Raw genomic sequence first — 23975 nt, forward strand, 5'->3', positions numbered from 1 at the left:
CTCCACCTAAGCAACACTTTAATGAAATTTGAATTGTCAGAGTTAATGTATCATTTAAAAACAAGAGATGTTTGTGAAACACTTATGCCCCCCCCCCCCCCCCCCCCCCAATAATTGGAATTTTTCTAAGTCTAAGGGGCATAACTCTGTCAAAAATTGCTCGATTGTACCCAAAACAGAACTTGACCTAGATATTTTTATGATAAAATCTGTATTCCATGTGTACCAAATTTCATTTCAGTATGTGCAACCTCTGCGAAGAAAATGAATGGAAACTGCAAATAATTGGAATTTTTCTAGGTCCAAGGGGCATAACTCTGTCAAAAAATTGTTCGATCATATCCAAAATAGAACTTGACTTATTCTTATGATAAATCTGTATACCAAATAATATAGATTAAGTATACTTAAAATAAACCCACAATCAATCTTCACAATATATTTACAATAAATAAAAAATTCATTTACCCTGACTTTACTCTATATGTACTGTTTTGATATATAATATTACTCACCTTCATCCACTGTGAAATTGACAAGACAACTGGCCAGACCCTCCAGACAACCACTGATCACTGTCAATTCTGGCTTCTTTGTTTTACTAGTCATCTATGTATGTAAAAGGTAGAGAAGAGATCCACATGTATTTTTGTGAATGCCAGTAAACTCATTCTATCCTCAATTCCTTTTTTCAATAAAAAAAAATCTTCATTTTCTGAAATAGTTACCAACCTCTGCTTTAAGGGCTCTAAGATATATGTCTGTTAGTTTACCGGCATACTCAGTCATGTGTTCTGGGTAAATCTCAGCTAAAAGTCCCAAAATCACATAAATACTCTCCTTCACTGTTAAAAACAAAACATCAAAAACACTTAAAAATTTTTTCTTTTGGGTGGAAAAAAGCAAAAGTTATTTTACTGATCCTTTGCTTTTCAAAATATACAATATAAATCTTATTTTTTGGCTTTTTTTCCTGGTTTGAGTGTTTTTTCTTTGGGAGGGGGTGGGGGTTCGTTATGCCAAAAATACATATAGATGCTTGCTGAATATCCCCTTTATAAAGTATAATCAAAATTCACATCACACAAAGTTCAACATCACACTAATTGTTTTGGTAAACTTTTACTGGGGTTTACCTGATGCTGGTAGTTTGGATACACTCTTTGTTAATTCCATGAAGAATTTGTTGACCATTTTATCGATTCCCAGATCCTGGGCACTAGCAGACCCTACAGACAATTCTAAAACCTAGAAATATATAAGAGGAATTCCCTTAAAATACATCAACAAGTGTTTTAAAAATTACACAACATGCAAATTTAATTTACTCCACAAGCTTTAAGGACCAATATTTAATGATTTTTCTGGGTCAACTTCTTTACATGCTTTATTCTTCTGAATATGATGAATGTATATAATAACACAGTTCATTGGCCACTTTAAAAAAAAATTTAATGCAATTTTGTCAAATCAGCAAGTCCCATTCAGAATCTGAACGAAGTTAAAGAAAAAAATGACAATGCCAAAAATGTTAAAAAATGACTCATATGAGAAAGAAACAGCATAATTAATTGTATAAAATGGGACAATAACCCCTATTTTCATTTTATACAATGTTTGCAAAAGTGGTAATAGTCTGTCTTCTTCATGCATCATTTAATAAGTGAAAATTTAATAACAGTTTGATAGTCAGCTACACTTACTTTTGCTAGAACAGGCACAGACAAGTTCTTTATTTTAGTCAACCTCTCACGGAAGAAAAGAGACATGCATACATCCTAAAATTCATTCTGCTGTTAATATCACTTCTGAATGCACACATATATATTGTATATAAAAAGAATAGACCTCTTCTATAAATTTACATTTGTCTTTGGTAAACAGACAAATTATATATACCAATACCTACCTTGATGTCAAAAACATATGGGATGATTTTCTTCTCTATCTTTTGAATAAATTCTGATAGAAATTCTAAGATTTTCTGTTTGCATGTCTGAAACTGTAATTATATCATTAAGGTACATTGTCCTTTTGTTAAGAGCAATAATTATCATATGGATAAATGACTATTATTCCTTTATAAAACTGTCAAGTTAAAAGACTATTTCTGTCAAATTTTGCCCTGCAAAGTATGTTGAAATTGTGTGCATTGTAAATCAATCACTAAATTTCTGAGAAATCATAAGCTTTAAAGCAAAATTTCAGAGATGATGAACCTTAAGTAAAACCTGGATATGGAATTCCTGTTATTCTGGAATCTAATATAATCTTATTCTCTGTATCAATCATTTCAATACATGGGTCTAACAATTACCCAACCAGAGAACATAATGAATTCAGTTATTTACCTCTTCCTTTGTGACTGTTTCAGATAAAAATGAGACCAGTCCTTTTCTTTTGTCGAACAAAATAGAACAACATAAATCTGTGTTAAAAAAGAAGAAAACAAATATTACCTATTGCAGCTACATTTACATTCATTTAAAATATATATTACCAAAATTTTAACATCATTGCATGCAGGTGCTGTAAAAGGACCCAGTCCGTGTTAAAAATTGACTCTAGTTGACTCTGAGGTAAAAATTCCCAAATGACAAACAGATTAATTTATTAGTTATTTTCATCAGAAATTTGACTTTTCAGATTATAGCACTTCAGATTTGAATAGAGGATAAGACTATGATTTAACTCTCTCTCTCTCTTTTATAGTAGAATGTAATATTAGTTGTCTTCAATATTTTCCCATTTTGTCTCCTTTCCAGTTTGACTATTCTGTTGTTCCTTGGTACTACATGTTATGTTATTCTGCAACACGTGCATACACTTTTCATCAATCAAACTTTCAAATTTTGAAAATAAGGAAAAGTTTTAAAGACAATTTTATTTATTAATGCATGTAAACAGTGCATGTGAAAGGTTTTCCTAAAAGTTGTCAGGGGAACAAAAATCCTAATTTTTGAGTATACTCAACTGTAGGTTTGACACTGGCATCTTTAAACCATCAATAAAAATCTCTAGTTGTGATACTTATGCATCAAATTTTAAAAATCCATTTTCTGGATAAAATTTCCCCCTTTGTCATGTATATGCAATTAAGTATCTAGATGGACCATGTCTGTACTCTTTTCCCAATTATATATACACACATTAAAAAATATATATATTTCCACTTTAAAAATTAATACATATAATCAGGGACCTATATACTTAGTATATATATATATATATATATATATATATATATATATATATATATATATATATATATATATATATATATATATATATATATATCCGCTACTGCTTCAATGCGCTCGACAACATTTTTACAGTTTGGAAGCATAACTGATTTAAAAAAAAAATAACTGATTTTAAATAAAAAACAAGGGTTGTTAAGATTTCTTAAAAAAATAAATGTTGCTGAACTTTGATAAATCACAAGACTAACTGAAATGAAATACAAAAAACCCTCCAACTTTTGTGTTTGATTTTTTTTTTTTTTTTTTTAATTTTCTAATTGAACTATTGCAACCAAATAAAAAAAAAGTGGCAATATGGGGGAAAACTTAAAATCGATGACTATTAATCATACCAGATCACTTAAATAAAATATAAAAAAAACTTGCGTTAAGAGTCTTAATAAAGTTCCAAATATTTGTTTTCAATTTGAAATTAGCAAATGTAACGTAAATGAGTCATTTGGTACATTAAAACACCCTGTTATTTCTCTTTGATAAAGCAAGTTGTTTTCTAATACCCTCTCTACATTGAACTCACCAGGTTTTAATTCAGATATCATATATGGGGAAAAATGAATTTATTAATAATATTCAATTTGAATAAAACTGAAAAGGGTAATGTTTTAGAGAAATGTGGCAAATTTGGATGCTATTAAAAATGATCTTCAAGTGTATTGATAAAAAAAAAATCAACCACCGGGACTTATTTATTTTGAGGTAAACAATCAAACAAAATGCACATTGAAAATGATATATAAACCATGGTGATTAAGATAATGTACACAAATTGTCTAAAAATAACTCCTCTCGGGAGCACAATGTAAGCATGTGAAGTGAAAAGAGAATAACAAAACTCAGAAAATAACAACCATGCATATTAAAACTTCAGAGTTGTTCAGATACACGCAAGTATTTTGATAATGCATGTGTAAATGGTACAAAAACAGTGAATCGGCACCAAACTAAAGCAACATAATAAAGTAATTGAAAATCATAAAAAACGTAGCTTAATTGTTTAAGCTATACGAGTCATTGTAGACTGCTAGGTTGCAGTCACTTTAACTATTAACAATGATCATGAGCCCTGCTTATCCCGCATAGCATGTCAACATAACTCAGTTGCATGTTGACATAAATAAGTTGCATGTCAACATATTTATCTCGTATGTCAACATAAATAAGTAGCATGTTATCATAACTAAATTGCATGTTGACTTAAATAAGTTGCAAGTCAACATAACTAAGTTGCATGTCAACATATTTATCTCGCATGTCAACATAACTAAATTGCATGTTGACATAACCAAGTTGCATATCGACATAACTAAGTTGCATGTTGACATAAATAAGTTGCATGTTGACATAAATAAGTTGCATGTTGACATAATTAAGTAGCATGTTAACATATCTAAGTTGCATGTTGACATAAATAACTTGCATGCCAACATATTTATCTCGCATGTTAACATAAATAACTTGTATGTTGACATAAGTAAGTAGCATCTTGCATGTTGGATGTCACATGTGGGCTATATTTGAGATTTTTTTTAGATCTTTTATAATTCTTATTTGATTGCAATTTTCTTGCATGTCAACATATTTATGTTGCATGTTGACATAACTATCTTGCATGTCAACATATTTATCTTGCATGTCGACATATTTGATAGAAAAATAACTTGCACACAAGGGGCAGAAATATGCCACCATAGAAAAGGCAACTAACAGATGGCATTTTACTTTTCTTGCACTGGCGGAGTTTACAGATGAACGTAAAAATCAGCACACCTTCCCCGGTCTTGTACCCTCCACACAAATAGCTGACTACTGTCTAGTATTAAGTGTCATTACCTATATCTTTGTCTGTCGATTCGTTGATGCATATTTGACTTATATCTGCTACAATGCCATCTGCTTGCTCCTTGGATGCACTGTTGGCGGCTGTCAAACACTCGTGTAGAGACCGCAAATTATCATCCAACAAACTTGCCGCCATATTAGATAACTGACATATCGAACCCGACCTAATATTTAAATGATTAGACTTGCGATGCGTGAATTGCTAGTCTATGCATGGAAATAGTTATATCTATATGTCAGAAATAATATCTGATATCAGACTGAGAGAATAATTATTTGATAGCTTGCAAGATTTTTTTTATCAAATAATCTCTTTTTTTCTGATATTATAAATATGATTTGTTGATATAAACAACTTCATTCTCCGGTATCAGAAAATCTATTATATTATTTCAGAAAATGGTTTTCTGACAGTTAAAAATCGAATTCTTCAAGTCTCGATGTTAGATATTATTTTGATATTAAATAGATTATTTGATATCAAATATTATTTTTTAATATCAAGAATTCAAATTTATGATCGCAAAAAACCTTTTCTATGGTATAAGAAAATACAGGCTGTTTCAACAAATATGTCCCAACTTGGATGTGCATATTTTTGCACAGTAATATAATATATACAAAACAATTGTATTTTATAATATTCTGCTCTCAATATATTATGATATAAACATATAAACATATACTATAACGTCATATCCTTTTTCTTTTTTAAGTTTTAATTACATGGCCGTAGGAAACGGGGGCACGGGGGGGAGGGGGGGCGTGGCCCCCAATAATTTTGCCGATATATAGATTACTATAGAAAAAATAGCTACTATATGACTGTGCCCTCTCATAATAACGTCTGATGACCTTTTTTTTTTTTTTTTGCTTGTCAAGGAATTTTGGTTGTTGATAGTGCCCCCAACTGAAAATATGGTTGTGCCCCCCTTAAAGTTAAATTGCAAAAAGTCAGTTATAGTAAGTTTTTATAGTGGATGATAAAAGAGATTTCAATACTGATATCGTTAAACTGTGCTATGCAAACAGAAAATAGCCAATACTTGTCTCATGAATATGATTTTGGAAAAGAATACCCAGATAAGAAGTAGGAAACAACTCCCTGGCCTCTGACGTCCGTGTTTTAAAAAATGCTTGGATAAAATTGTATGGTTATGTTATTTACATGTTTGCAAATTTTCGTTTCATAGATACTGCATAACACAGCCCCCATCTATAAAAATGTCTAATGACTTTTTTTTTTGCTTGTCAAGGAATTTTTGCTGGATAGTACCCCCCCCCCCCCCCGCCCATTAAAAATGTTTGGTTGTGCCCCCAACTGAAATTACTACCTACGGTCTGAGCAGCGATAGATAGCGAGTCTTTATAACTATGTAAGCCACAGCCAAGTTTTTATACAACTAGTGATCATGAAGAATCGATGACTTGCCAAGCGAAAATTATAACTTGACTAAAATGAAAGTTTTAGGCTTTTCAGTCTGGCGCAACGCATCACATAATGCTGCTTTCGGAGGGAGAAAGCCCCCCCCCCCTCCTCCTCAACTATGTTCAATGATTAAATCCTTTTATTTTTGATATTGTGATAATATTATAACGTACGTTATTCTCCATCCTTAAGGAAACATCATTCGAACATTGTTCGATCTTTACAGTTACTTATATAGAAATGGACAAGGCCATCCCCGAATTGAATTTTATCAGTCCAGTTATGAATCCAGATGTTAATATATAAGTACTGTAGTTCGCTATTTTTTTTCATTAGGTTTAATTAAAAAGATTAAATACTAAAGGCCTCTATACATACAATTATTCACATTTATTTGCATAGATCATGCACTCTAATTACTATAATTATTATAATACTTTCTTTATTGCATAATACACCCATATGGGTCAAGCAATACAATCCATCATTAAAAAATATATATCAGAGAACAATGAATTTATATATACGATAGGCGCAATTTAAGTAATTCACTCCTTATATGTTACACCGTTGTGGACCTTTTATTTCTTAATTCTAATGATTGTTTTATATAAGTGCAAAAAGCCGGTATAACTTCAAGTGTTGGACTATAATATATATAAATCTGTATGGGCGATTTGAGATATCTAGCATGGTTTTTATAAGTATATCCCTTGCTTGTATATTATTACAATTTATTACATTGTAAAAAGAAATGAAATTCGTCACCAATAGCATTACATGAAGTGCATAATCTTTGTTGTCGAGGTATTTTCTTAATTATGTCTACCGGTTTCTATCAGTAGGCAATGGTCAATTACAAGTTTGAAATTTAGTCAGCAATTGCCTATTCTTGAAACTGTTTTCAAGCGTAAGATATTCCTCCATACTGAGAATGTGTTTTATTTTACTGTACAATTAAGTACATGTATATATGTATAGTTTGGAGTTTTCTGTGAATTTAGACATTTTGTCCATAGTTTTATCTTTATAATTATCTAGTACTTTTTTCTTCAACTTCTTTTGAACTGAATTTCGATTCTTGTCAAATTTTTCATCTTTAATGATAAAAATACATTATATACCAGTTTTTTTTTTAACCCTTATTAACAAACTGGGCTATAAATTCTTGCACGAATCATCCCATTTCTCGGATAGGCGCCGAATGATTTATTTTAATCCCTCCTCTGTACCATTAGTCACAGTTCAGAGAACAATCGGACACAGAGGGGGACACTTGACATTTTTCTTGACTGACACTCGATTGTAGTCGTCCACGAGCATGTATAAATAATGCTGACTACTTTCTTTCGGCTGTGAGTAGATTGTTTATACACGACTGCAGATCCAGCGAGTGTTTCTGAAGATAAGACAAACCAGAGTAACCCCCCGCCTACACACGCAGATAGAAACGAGCCCTCTTTCAGGTTTCTAGCTCTATTTTTCGAGGGACGTGTAAAAATGAGCGACGGTCCGATTCTCATTCGTTTGAGGAGAAACCAGTCGGGATCACAATGGGGATTTCGCTTGCAAGGGGGATACGACCAGGGATCATGCCTATATATTCAGAAGGTGAGTGCAAAGATAAGAAAGGCGTTCCCTTTCAGAGAGAAGGGAACAACTATACTTCGTAGATAAGTATACGTTTTAGTTTTTTTTTTTTAAACAGTTGATTATTCTGGGAAAAAAAATCAAATGTATTTCTTTAAAATGCACAAATGTTGTATCTGATACATGCTTTTCCCACAATGCACCCCGTTGACATGGAAATTGCATGTTCATCTTTACATGTCAATGTCATTCGAAGGCATTGACCTGATTGAAAACAGAGGTAGAGGTTCCTATGGGGACTTAAACTCGTAAAAACACTCAAGAATCAGCATTGTACGGCCGTGTGTTTATATTCCTCCAGATATCTTTCAGAATTGCTCGCTGATAATAAATATCTTCATCTGTGTATATCGGTATTTTGATAAGCTCTTTCGCAAATTGGTTTCATGTTCAACAAGTAGCTTCATATGCTGAGGTGGTATCTGGATCAAACAGGTTGAAGGGTGGCTTGGAATTTTGGTTTGCTTCCAATTTGTTCTCACAGCTGATATTCTAATAAAATATTTAATGGGGGTTAAAAGATGCCATTTATTTTTTTAGTTATTGTATTAAACGTGTAGCTTTGGGAAGCATTAAAAAGAAATGATTGTTTAATTAATATGACCACTTTATGGTCATCTGAAGGGAACTAAGGTGGGATCGAACTCCCTATTTAAAAAAAAAAATGAAAATAAATTCATTTTCAATTGTTTGGATTTAAGTAATACAAGTAGATTGGTTAAATATTGATTTAATATTATTTTAAGAGTTCCAAAATGCACCAGAACCCACCAAACTGGTATCCATGTCTAAAAAAATAAATAAACAAATAAAATAAAATAAAAAATATTGACTTGTGTCAGGATTACCCCTAACTCCCCATCCCCCCCCCCCTTTCTATAGAAACCTGAAGAACGGCGCTAAGACTCTTATTATCATCTTCAAATTAATATTATCATGATTATGGTCATATGAAAGAAAACCCTCCCCTCTCAATTTTCCTTTCTTTTATACTTTCGTTTTTCATGATTACGTGACAGATTTTATGCATTAAGATTTGTCCAATATAATTATGCACGCTTATGCACTTCAACCACTTTGGACAAACACTTTATATAATTATGTATGAATACATGTGAGAAATGAACAATCCCACAATCAATTGAAAATAAGTGACGCATATTTTCTCTGAGTGTTATTACTAACCTTTTAAGTTGGAAAGTCCCAAGGCGAATGTGCAGAATCCAAAACTGTTGTAACCTTACACAGAGGTTTATTATAACTGTAGAAGAGTAGTAGATACTAAACACGACTGTCAAACGAAATCATATTCGTCCTACCTAATATAGGAATGTAGTACCCCCTTCCTTTTTAGAATAACCTTTGGCTTCTAACTTAGTACGGAATTTTCATTGCAAGCCTTGCCCCCCCCCCCTCCGATTTTTGTTGCAGTACAATCGAACCTTCCTGTATCGTATTATATATTCGAAATTTTGAATCGACCATCCCCCCACTCCCCCTTACCAGTCTTCAGTTCTCGTGTTTTTTTTTTCAAGATTTTTTCAGGCAACTCTTTTTCCCTTTCAATTATTTTCTGTCTAACCCCCCCCCCCCCCCCCAACACACACATACACTATGAAAAACAATGCTATAGTGACTTGTCCTTAAGTTTCATTATTTTGCAAATGTAAACTCATTAAAGGACATTTGCAATAATAAGGCTAACAGGTTTTTAAATAACTTGTTGTATCGAGGAGGGGGTGGGATGGGGTGGGGTTCTTCTGTGGTGGAAATACGGTATGTTGTTTTACTATATAGTATATAGCCCTAATTGCAACTTGGGTTGGTATAGTGGGTTGGGATTCCTGTAAAGATTCAAATGAATTACCGCACGTAAGCTACGAAGAAGAACGATTTTTCTGCTCCAACTGATATGCATTATTACAACACCTATAACTGAATTATCGGCAAATCCATTATCCTGTAATTCGATACACCTGAAAATTGCATCATAAGAAATAAACAGAAAAAATTCATTGAACTTGTACTCGTACATTTATTCTCTTCTATTCTCGATGGGATTGTTACAATAAGCCGTATTCGATAATTAAATAACTTCCTACGTTGCACACAAGGTAATGCTTTAGCTCTTAGTGATTTATTTGTCTAAATTAATGTTTTATACCTATATTCCTGCATCAAGTTTGTCTGCGAGAGAGAGAGATGGGTTTTTGTCTTGGCTGTAACATGTGAAGTTGAAGGCTGTCTAGCTTGTTCAGTGTGTCGGCTTACAAGACGTGAATGTCACTCTCGACTTCACCCAAACCTACTAACAGACAGCTTTCTGCATATGTATGATATCAGTGTTTATGTAGGCCAACAGATGATGATTTACTGTAAACAATTGACCGAGATATGTGAAAATAATTTTGAAAGATAGATTATACATTTTAGATAAGTTACAATAAGTTTATATTGGAATAAACTACTTGGCTTACACTGTACGGGAAATGAAGATAATTTGTTTTGACAAGACAACAGATCTAGAAACACTCAATATACTCAGATAGACAGAAACTCAGTAGGCCCCTTTTCTACGCCCTAATTGAATGAAAAATTGTCTAAAAATCTGTGTACACAATGTTTTTTATTCCATACATTTCTGCTGCTGCATGTCGATTATCCACCACCAGGCCCGTAGGAAGCAATTTCAGTTTGGGGCGGGGACAAACCATACATTTTCAGTTGGGGGGGGGGCACTATCAACTACCAAAAGTTCCTTGAAAAGCAAAAAGAAAAGGTCATCAGACATTATTATTGAGGGGGCACAAGCATATGGTAGCTATGTTTTCTATAGTATGCTATATATAGGCAAAATAAGGGGGCACGCTCCTCCCCCCTGTTCCTAACTCCATGACCAAATATACATGTAATGCTCATAGGCACTCCCCAGCTTAATTGTTAAAAAATATTTATCTATGTTTATAGTATAGTAGATATATATATTTTAACAATTAAGCTGGGGAGTGCCTATGGTAATGCTCACAATGGTGTCAAGCAAAATTACTTGACCTTTAACCACAAAATATTAAAGTCCAGTAGATATCACTGTCAACGATAAAGGTCCAATAGTGGGGAACTCTACGATCAAGGGTACTGCAACTTAAAGGACAGACTGACGGACAGACAGACAGACGGACGGACAGACGCAGAGGAAAGCTATAGTCCCCTCCGGTTTCACCGGTAGGGGACTAAAAAATGTTGAATAACTCAGTTTAAATAATAGATTAATAGTATGTTTGAATCTTCCCTCAATAGGTTAACCCCAAAAGTATCGCTTATAGAAGCGGGCTCCGTGTAGGAGATGGTATTCTTCGGATTGGGAACACACCGGCACAGTACCTAAATCACCAAGACGCCAAGATGGAGATTATCCGAGCCGGAAACGAACTAGATTTTGTTGTTCAGAGGTGAGTACAAGAGCACTCAATGAAAACTGCAAATGTGCAATTAAAAAGGATTCAAGATACTAGTATTGCCCCTTTACAATTTGATGACTATTGCGACCTTTGCTGAAGATCTTGTCTGAAAATCTATTAATCCAATGGTTTCCACCTCTTATTCGAAGATACTGGACGTTGTTTATTTTCATGTTTTATTGCATCATTTATCTGTGCAACTTGGACTATATGTACTTTTTTAATTGAAATAATAAACTAATTGATTTCAGAAATGTGGTAGACTTGGGACAAGGCGATCACGTGGACGCTCCTACACTTCCTGTAAAGGAATCCAGCCAATCTACAGTCGAGGAAGAATCCACGGCTTATCGTGGATACACCAACCCTAACGTACAATCTAGATCATTTAAAATCCTACAACAGTCCCTCCACTATTCCGAAGCTACAGGTATCGCAAGTAATTTGCATGGGGAGAATAAAAATATTTTACAATGTATAACATATTCTACACTATTCTGAAGCTACAGGTATCACTTATTTGCATGCGGTAGGATAAAATATATCTCTGCACTACTCTAAAGCTACTGGTACCGTCAGTATATTTGCATGGGGGAGCATAAAGATATGTCCCCAGTGTATAGCTCTTTTCTCACTGCGAATGTTTACCAATAGTTTTGGGGTTATTGATCAGTATTTTAAACGAACGATTTTAGTCATGCAAAAGCCTATTTAGCTCATTTTTGCAGGGGGAAGTAAAGAAAAAAAAGTTAATTAATAAACGTGATACTTACTGTTCAAAGAACACCAAGGTATCGATACAAGTAAAACAATTTATAAGAAATATGGAGCCAAAAAAAAAACACACCTTTTTTTCATTTTACACAGTAGCCATACCATCTTTTGAAATGTAAGCGGTGGTGTCCTGTATATTTTAAATAAGGTTTCGGAATTTTCATGTTCATCTTCGGGGCGAATTGGGGATCGATGAACGACGTTTTTCCATGAAAATCTGGTTCCCAGTTTAAGCAGTGGCTAAATCATCCTTTGGAATATGATTTATAGATTTGCAATACGATTTCAAAATTTTCCTTTTCATTCGGGGGGGGGGGGGGGGGGTCAATTGGGTCCAAAAAAAAAACTTTCCACAGAATCCTGGTTTACAGAACTCCTCAGGATTAAGTGCAATAACAAAGCCATCTTTGGAATATAATTGATGGTTTCCTGTAGGTGTGCAACAGCGTTTAGATAAGGCTTAGAAATATTTTTTTTTTATCCCGAGAGCCGAAAACGACGTTTTTCTGCAATATTTATGTAAATTATAGACTTTTTTTCTGGTTTTGTTTGTTTGTTTATACGGTCTCATCCAAAGGTGCGGTCTATACGTCCCACAGTGGGATTCGAACCCGCGACGTTACGATCAAGGATCAACTCCTTACTCCACCGCTCTGGAGCAAACGCTCTAACCACTGCGCCACGCGGGTGACTCTTCGCTAGTTAACAAGGTACGTACTACGGAGAGAACAGAGGCAAATACTTGTGTGCGGGTATTATTTAAGAAATATTTCCCGCGTCGGAGGAATTGTTGGAGAATATACCCCGATAGTCGAGAGATTATTTGTTATCATTTATTATTTGTTATTATTTATTATTTGTTTGCAAATAAAAACCGAGCCCGAGGGGTATATTCTCCAAACATTCCGACGGCAAGGGAATTATTTCCCAGCCATTTTCCTAGTAAGAGCAGTCAAAATTAGAGGAAACCGATTTAAAATTATTGATAATTTGTTGATGACGTTTGTGATTTATTGGAGAATAATGGTCGCGGCATTTCTTTGATCTTTGCAATAACCGTAGTAGAATATATTTTATGACGGCATCTAGTTATAATATTGGAAACGAAGGCAACCTGCACAAATGTATTTGAAAATAAAAATTAAATGTTTAACTTATAAAGATCTGAAAATGAAAACTAAGTGTTATCATAAATGTGCATTAATTTTTTTTTTCGTCAATGGAAATTGACAGACAATTAAAAGGATCGATGACAAAGGTTTTTCCGTAAACGATCTGCTTTTATATGCACATTTGGATAACGTTCTAATGTAAAGAAAAACAATTCTTCCCCTACGAATATGAGCTCAACAGGTTTTTGGTCACTCGTCTTCTTTATACATGTAGTCCCTATGATAATAGTTCTTACATATTCCTTATACACGTAGTCCCTATGATAGAAGGTAGAATAAGTTCTTGACATATACATGTAGTCCCTATAATAAAAGGTAGAATAAGTTCTTGACACATTCCTTATACATGTAGTCGCTATGATAGTAGGTAGAATAAGTTCTTGGCATATTCCTTATATATATATGTAGTCCCTATGATAGAAGGTAGAATAAGTTCTTGACATATTCCTTTATTTCCTTATACGTATGTAGTCATGATAGTAGGTAGAATAAGTTCTTGACATATACATGTAGTTCCTATGATAGAAGGTCGAATAAGTTCTTGACATATACATGTAGTCCCTATGATAGAAGGTAGAATAAGTTCTTGACATATTCCTCATACATGTAGTCCCTATGATAGAAGGTAGAATAAGTTCTTGACATATTCCTTACACGTATGTAATCCCTATGATAGAAGGTAGAATAAGTTTTTGACATATTCCTTATACATGTACATGTAGTCCCTATTATAGAAGGTAGAATAAGTTCTTGACATATTCCTTGTACATGAAGTCCCTATGATAGAAGGTAGAATAAGTTTTTGACATATACATGTAGTCCATATGATAGTAGGTAGAATAAGTTCTTGACATCTTCCTTATACATGTAGTCCATATGATAGTAGGTAGAATAAGTTCTTGACATATTCCTTATACATGTAGTCCCTATGATAGAAGGTAGAATAAGTTCTTGACATATTCCTTATACATGTAGTCCCTATGATAGAAGGTAGAATAAGTTCTTGACACATTCCTTAGACATGTAGTCCCTATGATAGAAGGTAGAATAAGTTTTTGACATATTCCTTATACATATAGTCCCTATGATAGAAGGTGGAATAAGTTATTGACATATTCCCTATACATGTAGTCCCTATGATAGTAGGTAGAATAAGTTCTTGACATATACATGTACATGTAGTCCATATGATAGTAGGTAGAATAAGATCTTGACATATACATGTAGTCCCTATGATAGAAGGTAGAATAAGTTCTTGACACATTCTTATACATATAGTCCCTATGATAGAAGGTAGAATAAGTTCTTGACATATTCCTCATACATGTAGTCCCTATGATAGAAGGTAGAATAAGTTCTTGACACATTTCTTAGACATGTAGTCCCTATGATAGAAGGTAGAATAAGTTTTTGACATATTTCTTATACATATAGTCCCTATGATATAAGGTAGAATAAGTTCTTGACATATTCCCTATACATGTAGTCCCAATGATAGAAGGTAGAATAAGTTTTTGACATATTCCTTATACATTTAGTCCCTATGATAGAAGGTAGAATAAGTTCTTGACATATTCGTTGTACGTGATTAGAAGGTAGAATAAGTTCTTGACATATTCCTTATTCATGTAATTCCTATGATAGTAGGTAGAATAAGTTTTTGACAAATTCCTTATACATGTAGTCCCTATGATAGTAGGTAGAATAAGTTCTTGACATATTCCTTATACATTTAGTCCCTATGATAGTAGGTAGAATAAGTTCTTGACATATTCCTTATACATGTAGTCCCTATGAGAAGGTAGAATACGTTCTTGACATATTCCTTATACATGTTGTACATGTAGTCCCTTTGATAATAAGCAAAGTGTCACGTGCGAAAGCGTCACAACACCGCATTTTAGCTGAAAAGAAGTGCTTGTGGCATAACCATGTTTAGTGATGACGCGAGAATGTTACGTTTACGTTTTAACAACCCTATCATCATCATTATATAATGAATGAAGGTTATAATTTTGTCTTCTTGGTTTCAAGACTTTTTAAAAAACGTTTTCTTCTCTTTTTTTCGTTTTTCCAGTTAAAATATGCCTCAATTATTTGCACAAAAGTTTACACAGAAATATATCTGTATGACCTTCAGATTTGCAAAAAATTTTGAAATGGTAAACATTTATAACGTACATGTACCCTTATCGAAAAAAAAAAATGAACAAAAATTTAACTTCGTAAAATAATTCTTTACACATATTAAAACTCATACCAAGTTACTAATTGTACACTACAAGTTACACTCCGAAAACGTTTATTAAAATGTATATCCATTAACCACTGCAGCACACTAATAATCCAGAGTAACGTATGACCTTTTTTTTTTGATAATATCTGAATATGTTTTCTATTTCTCTATACTGACGCTTTCGCACATCCTCTACATTCGCTCTGTAAACTAGGTTGTTTTTAATATATTTAACACTAATATTGCATGTGTCTATCTCTTTAGTGTGTACTCAGACACGGCCCTGTTTTACAGGTGGTTGCTCCTCTCCGGCGGAGACCGCCAATCAACAGGTGTTTTCCCTCAGTGACTTGTTACAATTCGTAGACTGTATGTATAGCATTTTACATAGGATATTGCCAAAATTACGTAATTGCATGCCTTGAATTCGCACCTCTGTTTTCTACTTTTATTCTGTTTTCCCTTTCACAGCTTTCTAAACTTGCTTCTCCTCTCGTGTTATTTTGGGGGTTTGAAATAGCTTACAGTTGTTAATAGTAAATGACAGAATTTGTCTTCCTTTTCAGATTAGTGAAATGTAAGGTCGTATTCTCATATCCATCTCCAACAATAGTTTCCAAAATCATACACTGGATATTTCCAGTCTAACTGCGGATCAATCCTATTTTTTACTGCCAGAGTAAACCAAATGCTACTGACCGACCTATCGCCGAGATCGACCTATACGCAAACAATTTGTCTCAACAACCACAATGATTTACGTGTGACTTTCCAGACTACTCCCTTCAGTAAATCCTTGTCTTATTGGCACAAGTCTTGTGTCTGTCCATGACCCCCCTTGTTGTAGTTTTGTGTATTTTTATTTTTTGACCTTTCATTTCTTTGTTTGTTGTTCTTGATAATGGTTTGCCAATATCGTCGTATCATTATTGTTATGAATATTGTGATGTAATTATAATTTGATATTTATACACGAGATTTATATTTGTACAATTTCAATGTATCTTTTTGGAGAGTTCGTGTATATTTGTGCAAATAAACAAGAAAATGAGGATGTTTATCTCGTCATTATTTTCTGGGTAGTCGTCCTCTATTTGGCTTCATGACAAAATGGCCACCGAGGCAGTTGTGCTCGAAGTTCCATCACCATTACTACTGCAGGGTACACACAATAATCTGCTTACATAGCAAAGAATTCGCTAAAACATGCTACGATAACGGATACATGTATATGGATGGATCCATCTTCAAAAGCCAAGAGTTTCCGATCGATGTAGAGCCTTAGATTGCGAAGATGGGACCAATTTCTAGTTGATTGACCTTTTCTGACATAGTTCTTTTTTTAGGTGAAATTCATTCAATATCGAAATAAGGATATTATACATCAACGCCATTCATAGGTCTCTTGCCAGCTCTTTATAATTTCTAAGATTTTGTTTGGAAAATACAATGAATATTTATTTTTTTTTTGTGGGGGACCATTGTTCGTAAATTCCCACTATTTACACCCCACGAACGGTAACTCTACGTATCGGTTCATTTATTAGTCCCCTACCGGTGAAACCGGGGGGACTATAGGTTTCCTCCGCGTCTGTCTGTCAGTCTGTCTTAATTGGTTTTCCGCACTTTTTCTCTAAACTCTTGCAGATACTGAGGTGATTTTGGTTTTAGGGTGGACGCTGAACATAGAAAAACATACATAAGCAAAACTAGTCCCCATCAGCAAATGCGAACTCACCCGTTACCGGTAGGGGACTAGTATTGCTAATGCAATACTCTCAGAATGCTTGTTCGACTTGATTTTGATTGTCCATGAACAATCAATGACCCCCAGAATAGAAATTATTCTGCAGAACAAGTTGAAAATGCTTACGTTTTGCTTATGTTCTGTTTGCAAACATATTCTTCATTTATCAATAAATATGGAAATACTCAAGTTTAGGCCATTCCAAGATTTTTTTGTTTGTCCCCTACCGGTGAAACCGAAGGGGATTATAGGTTTCCTCCTAGTCTGTCCCTCTGTTTGTCCCACTTGGTTTTCCGAATTTTTTTCCCCTAAACGCTTGCAAATATTGAGCTGATGTTTGGTATGTGAGTCCACCTTAAAGTCATAGAAGAAATTTGCATTTGTTCTGCTTCAACGATTTTTGATGGAATTATGACCATCATTTTTAATTTTTTTTTTAAGGGGAACCAGATTACACTTGCTAATTGGGGACTAGTATTGCTTATGCGTGTTTTTCTATGTTCAGCGTCCACCCTAAAATCAATCTATGTTTCTATCCGGGAAACCAACAGGAAGAAACACATTATCGGAATATTTATATCATCATCAGTTGATAATTTTCTTCTCATATTAATAAAAACTACTAGTAAACTGGAATCCAAATCTTTGGGGGGAAAAATTAAAAGAATGTGTAAATGTCTATCCCAGTAAACTGCATTACAATTGTATGTGTGGATTTTTTGGGTGTGTATGTGTGTTATTTTTATTTACGCTAAATACAGAAAAAAACTTTGAATGGCCTTAGATGAAATATATTTTTTTTGGACTACACACTCAAGAATAAATGCCAAAAAAAAAAAAAAAAATACTTATTAATAAATTTATTCTCTCGTTTTCTGTATTTTTTTTCTTTATAGCATTTTAGAAAACACATATACATGATATAACAAGTATACATCACTGGACGGAAATTTCACTTTGCTAAGAATTGCAAAAGTCATACATGACGCACTCCTTGATCAAGAAGCTTAATCAATACCACTGAATTCCACTACAGTATTTGTTAAAACAACACTGTGTGTTGAAGAAAAATGTCATCTGTCAAGAGTCCATGCAATGGTTTGCAACATCTATATACATGCAATATACATGTAGTGCATATGTTACATGCTTCAAAGTCATGCATTAACACATACATGCATGTGCACTACAATAAATAACAAAAATGTCAGTTTCTTTTAGTTTTGTTGCCTGAAGCAGAAAAACTACAGTGTTATATTTAAGAGGAGGGACTATGGAAGAGGAACCAGATTTTCCTTGGCCCACTTCTTCATCGTGCGGATAATGTACTCCACCTGTGGATTACTGGTGTTACGCAGCATGTTGATCACGTCCCTCAAGGTGTCCCTACAAAGTACAATGTTAAAATCATGCTTTACTACCCCAGCGCCACCACACAATGAGAGCCACAAAGGGAGATAACCAAGGAAAAATGGTAATTTATGTCATACCAAACACCTAAAAGAAATGCATAAGTTTTAAAATGTAGTAGTGTCTACTCACTACCTAGTTTATTAGTGCTACATTTAATACAGAAAGCCTTATTAAGTGCATTAAATAATGGTGTGTCTAGATCTAGTGTAATAACCCTACACTAAAAATTTTTATGGTCAAAAATAAAAAAAAATTGCATTAGTAATTAATCTACACTATTTACATTGTTATTTAGTGGGCAATTTAATTTTTCCTCCACAAAATGTTATTTGAATTCAGAAAAATTCTCCAATATCAAATTAAGATACTAGTATGTAAAAGAACCATGTTCCTTTTTCATTATAACTTATTTTTTTCAATAAATACTTTTTTTTTTATTGGACAGGTTTAATATACATGTATCTTGCACACATAGCTATTAAATCTCTTTAGTTCAACTTGAAAAAAAAACTTTGAATATTATGTGGTTGTTCATTGTACCTATTATTCTACTACATTGAGTCTAAGCATGCATATATAGATAACCTTTATATTTATCCCGCAAGATCACAAACACACCATACCCACAACTGTATATCAAGACCTCTAACATATTAAACTCGCTTCTTTTGTTTGGATTGTGCAACCATAAAAAGAAAACTGAACCAGAAATGATCAGCATTCATAGTGTTCAAGTCATATATTTCACAACATAAAATTTAAAAAAATGATGTGCTTGAACAACAAATAAACAAGAAAGATGGAGCATGCCTATTTTAAAAAAAAAAATCTATCCAATTCAAGAGTCGTTGATTTAGGGTTGTATGTTGACTTGATTGTCACGAGCCCACTTTTTCATGGTGCGAGTTATGTATTCAACTTGGGGGTTGCTAGTGTTTCTGAGTAATTGAACAACTTCCTGTAATTTGTCTCTGCAGAAAAAAGAAAATATAATTCTTAAGTTTTCTGTTTAAAATTTTTTTAAAGAAGAGTAGAAGTATTCTGTTGATTGTTGGGTCTAAATATAGACTGAATCAGAAGTTTTAGATTATAATAGTTGATAAAAAATTCTTAAATGGAAAACTTTGATAGACAAAGCAAGATCATAAGCAATAGAAATGAATCAAGCTTACAGATGCATAAGTAGAATAAGCATGGACTGACTCTTAATGCAGCAAAATATACAGCAGTACCAATAACTGTACTCGCTATACAGTGGTTACCTCAGATTACAAAAGCCATATTTACCAGAACACCACAAACAGTGATTATCGTGGTGGTTTATTTACATAATTGCGATTGGTGAAACATACTTGCCCAATGATATAAAGTACAGTTTACACACAGAATCCTTCATACCTTTGACAAACTATCCAACTTGAAGCATTTACAAAGATAGCAGATGTCCTCTTATGAGACAGATAACCAGTAAGGGTAAGGACTCTTACCTGGGCTCATGCCCTGCAATGATCATCTGGAAAACGCCCACACAGGCCCCTCGCTTTCCCTCCCAGTACTCAGGATTGGGGTCTAATCTCTCCAGAACATCAAAGGCTTTGGCAGCATAGTAAAACTGTCCCATCTATGAAACAACAATTTTCTCGTAACTAAACTGTTTTATATTATAAAGTATTACCTGGTATACCTATTATCAATAAAGTTTAAAAACGTAAGTATTTGGAAAAAAATAAACCACAAACAACTATGTAAAGTTGTGATTATATACATGTACTATGGATTTTTTTTTTCACCCATTTTTTTTGTTATCATTATCTAGAGAATGAATCTGTAGGTAAGCTAGTAAGTGTTTGTGAGTAAAAGTGGTTACAGTGTAAAAAAAGAAAGTATTTGGAAACAAAACCTGTATCTGTGTAACAATGAATGTGAACATTGATTATTGGATTAATCACCTTATAGCAGTCATTTGCTATTAGCTGAAGCAGACTGAAAGATTCGCCAGATGTCTCCATTTTCAGGTATAACTCCCAAGCCAGACGGGACTTCCTGTTCATTATGTCTTAAACAAATTTTTATTAAATTAATTAATAAATTTGTACATCTACTTGTATACCATAAAAAAAGTTTGATGTCCCTAAAGAAATTCTGCTTTTGGTTGGTTGTTTTTTTTTTTTTTATTTTTACAAAATTACATTTTAAAAAATCAAATATGCATGTATATAAAAGCATTTTTATGAATATTCATTTGTTATATAAAAATACAGTACAATGTTCTTCTAGGTACTTACAGACTCGGGCTAGCCAGCTTAGATAAGTATAATCATTCTTAATCTTGTCACTCTGGATCAGCATGAAGACCTGTAATTAAATCCCACAGAATAACTATAATGTGTAGCTAGAGCAGACCATAAAACTAAAACAAAACAAACCCATAAATAGTAGTAAATGTTAGATAATGAATTAGTTTTATCCCTGTAAATCCAAACAAGAATCAATTGCAAAGTCACTAATTGTTTCCCCCAAACAGCAAAAATCAGATAATACGGAGTGAGCTCTTACCTCTCTCCCAAATCAGCATAAATCAGGTAATACAGAGTGAGCTCTTTCCTCTCCCCCCAATCAGCATAAATCAGATAATACAGAGTGAGCTCTTACCTCTTCTGCTTCTTTGAAATTCCCTACAGCAGCCTTGGCTTGAGCATAGTTAAAGTTAAAGCTGTCATCATTGTAAAAGTAACTCTGTAAATGTAAAGATCATACACTTAAACAGCTGTGTCCAAATTTGAAATTTTATTTAACTACATAAGTATTTGTATATCAATAATTCACTTTTGTATTTAGTACATAAAATCATACAACATAGATTTTGACTGCTACTCACTTTAATTGAGTTCAGATAGATTAGGACATCTTCAAACTGCTTTAACAGAAAGAAACATGAGGACATGCACTGTCGACCAGGAATAGTATCTGTTCAGGAGAAAACATGACACTTTGAAAAATATAAAAACTGATGAAGTATTCATAAAGATACTGTGCCAGGTCATTGATATAAAATGTAAAAACATTCTAAATTAAATCAAATATTCAAATGTGACTTTGTACATGCAAAGAAGGAAATGTTAACAAATCAAAAAACATACATTGATCACCAAGGATAATATCTGTTCAAGAAATAAGATTTACTGCTTTTATTGATGTGCTGCACTAAATCAGGGACACTAAATGGATCACTATACCCAAAATGAGACAAACCAAATGGTCAAAGTATGTGAATTCAAACAAAAGTACTCTGTACTGGTAGGAGAGTAAATGTTCCCATAATCTCTATTGCTGTAAAATACCTTACCACATTCACTGGCTGATCCTCCAACCAACTGGAAATATTGTTGAGCTATTTTGAGATGCTCTCTCTGCAACAACACAAACACTAATTAGTACATTACAGATTTCATGCTTTAACATTTAGACTGCAGTCTATGCAAAATGGCTCCCTACCACCTTAAACTACATTCTAAATACCATACTTTGCAAGATTTAAGGTGTTTTAGTAAGAATTTATATTCTAAAAAATGTACTTTCTAATAAAATATGAGTCTATTTTTAAAATAATCTATCAAACTCCACTATATACTTACAGATCCTTGCTCCTGACCCATGGCAGCGTTGACCACGCCCTTCAGAATGTACTCCTGTGGGGTGGTGGGCTCCAGGTCTTTGATCAGATTGTAGGCTTCAGCTATGTCATCTGATCGGAAGAAAATGTATTCCACCATAGTGTGACAATTTTGAGTTTTCATGCCAAACAACTTTCGATACATTTACTAGTAAAAGGATGTTAACTGACATCTTTGCTTACCCTGTTTCAGGTAGTATATAACAAGATTAAGTCTGGCCTCTGGTATGACATCAATAAGTGGAGGTAATACCTGTAGAGCTCCTTCACCCCCTCTAAACACCACCTACACAGAAAAAATGAAATCATGATACCCTTCTTGCATGAAATTATATGTATGTAACTAAATCACAACACCTTGACCTAATAACCCTAAAAACTGCAAGCTTAATTTTTTGATCCACCTCTATGGCAAATGCTATGAAGTTTTTATATTGAGAAATACCTGGTAATCAAGTGTTATGACACATAAAATTGTGGACAAATGGACATTTAAACAAATTAATACTGGGTAACCTGATGAGTGGTAAACAGTCTTAAGAACAAACTTCAACAATAATTCAAAGATAGTTTTTTTCAATATTAAATGAAAATCCACTTACTAAATTATGTTTGATGAGATCTCTGGCAAACACAAAAGAAGGTGATGACATTTCTTGAAGACTTTTTAGCTCTGCCTAAAATTGACAACTTTGTATAGTTTGCATCTATTGAACAACATAAACACATTGACTTGAACAACGATTACTGGCACAATAACTAGGAAAGATTCCAAAAGAAACATAAGATTTTTATAGATATTTTATACATACATATACATATATATATATATATATATATATATATATATATATATATATATATATATATATATATCAATGACTAGAATAGAGTCGTTTAATAAAAACCATGTCAAGTCCAAACAAAAGATTATGGGAAATTCTGACCTCTGCAGCCTTGCCGTTGTAGAGTCTGAAATGATTGCAGGCTTTGAGATTGAGAGCAATAGCACTGTCTGGATACTGCTGGAGATAGACTGCTAGAACTTCCTAAACAAAACAATAACAGGTACACAAATGAGAGTTAGAGGGTAGTCACTGTTGAACATTAACAACATAAAATTATTGATGAAATCTATTGAAAAGTTAAAAATTAATTTAAAAAAAAAGTACATGTACGAGGGTTGTTCGGAAAGTTCATGGACTAGCGCCATAAAATTAAAACTGCTTAAGATACATCAATGAATTTTTTAACATTTAATTAGCATCATCTTTTTTATTTATATAATGCACTATACATTATAAGTTTTATTTTTTAATAA

At 33.3% G+C, this 23975-nt stretch overlaps 3 protein-coding genes across 4 annotated transcripts in view; 1 reads left to right on the plus strand and 2 right to left on the minus strand.

Annotated features, from left to right (window-relative positions):
• LOC133184381 (DNA-dependent protein kinase catalytic subunit-like) overlaps window positions 1-5271 on the minus strand; it is a 53350-nt gene extending 48079 nt beyond the window's left edge. The window contains exons 1-7 of the mRNA XM_061319434.1: window positions 5094-5271; window positions 2352-2428; window positions 1910-2002; window positions 1704-1778; window positions 1137-1248; window positions 733-845; window positions 516-609 (exon numbers count right to left, since the gene is read on the minus strand). Of these exons, the coding sequence (XP_061175418.1) occupies window positions 516-609; window positions 733-845; window positions 1137-1248; window positions 1704-1778; window positions 1910-2002; window positions 2352-2428; window positions 5094-5238 (709 nt within the window). The 5' untranslated portion in view covers window positions 5239-5271. The remainder of the gene's footprint in view (window positions 1-515; window positions 610-732; window positions 846-1136; window positions 1249-1703; window positions 1779-1909; window positions 2003-2351; window positions 2429-5093) is intronic.
• Window positions 5272-7839: 2568 nt separating this feature from the next.
• LOC133184382 (PDZ and LIM domain protein 7-like) lies at window positions 7840-16873 on the plus strand. 2 transcript variants are annotated; one of them, XM_061319435.1, is made up of 5 exons: window positions 7840-8142; window positions 11479-11630; window positions 11891-12069; window positions 16116-16190; window positions 16388-16873. In XM_061319435.1, the coding sequence occupies exons 1-5, from the start codon at window positions 8032-8034 to the stop codon at window positions 16390-16392; spliced, it is 522 nt and encodes a 173-aa protein (XP_061175419.1). In that variant the 5' UTR covers window positions 7840-8031; the 3' UTR covers window positions 16393-16873. The 2 variants fall into 2 exon arrangements, with proteins under 2 accessions (XP_061175419.1, XP_061175420.1); XM_061319436.1 differs by lacking the exon at window positions 16116-16190 and having other exon boundaries at window positions 7844-8142.
• A 1540-nt stretch (window positions 16874-18413) lies between these two features.
• Window positions 18414-23975, minus strand: part of LOC133184383 (uncharacterized) — a 37513-nt gene continuing 31951 nt past the window's right edge. The window contains exons 22-32 of the mRNA XM_061319437.1: window positions 23602-23703; window positions 23257-23331; window positions 22838-22940; window positions 22617-22726; window positions 22328-22391; window positions 21860-21948; window positions 21634-21717; window positions 21267-21336; window positions 20931-21037; window positions 20469-20602; window positions 18414-18954 (exon numbers count right to left, since the gene is read on the minus strand). Coding sequence (XP_061175421.1) covers window positions 18840-18954; window positions 20469-20602; window positions 20931-21037; window positions 21267-21336; window positions 21634-21717; window positions 21860-21948; window positions 22328-22391; window positions 22617-22726; window positions 22838-22940; window positions 23257-23331; window positions 23602-23703 — 1053 coding nt within the window. The 3' untranslated portion in view covers window positions 18414-18839. The remainder of the gene's footprint in view (window positions 18955-20468; window positions 20603-20930; window positions 21038-21266; window positions 21337-21633; window positions 21718-21859; window positions 21949-22327; window positions 22392-22616; window positions 22727-22837; window positions 22941-23256; window positions 23332-23601; window positions 23704-23975) is intronic.

The sequence above is a fragment of the Saccostrea echinata genome, unplaced genomic scaffold (assembly GCF_033153115.1).
Source record: "Saccostrea echinata isolate AGI-Se365-2 ecotype Australia unplaced genomic scaffold, CSIRO_AGI_Sech_v1 ptg000010l, whole genome shotgun sequence".
Lineage (NCBI taxonomy): Eukaryota > Metazoa > Mollusca > Bivalvia > Ostreida > Ostreidae > Saccostrea > Saccostrea echinata.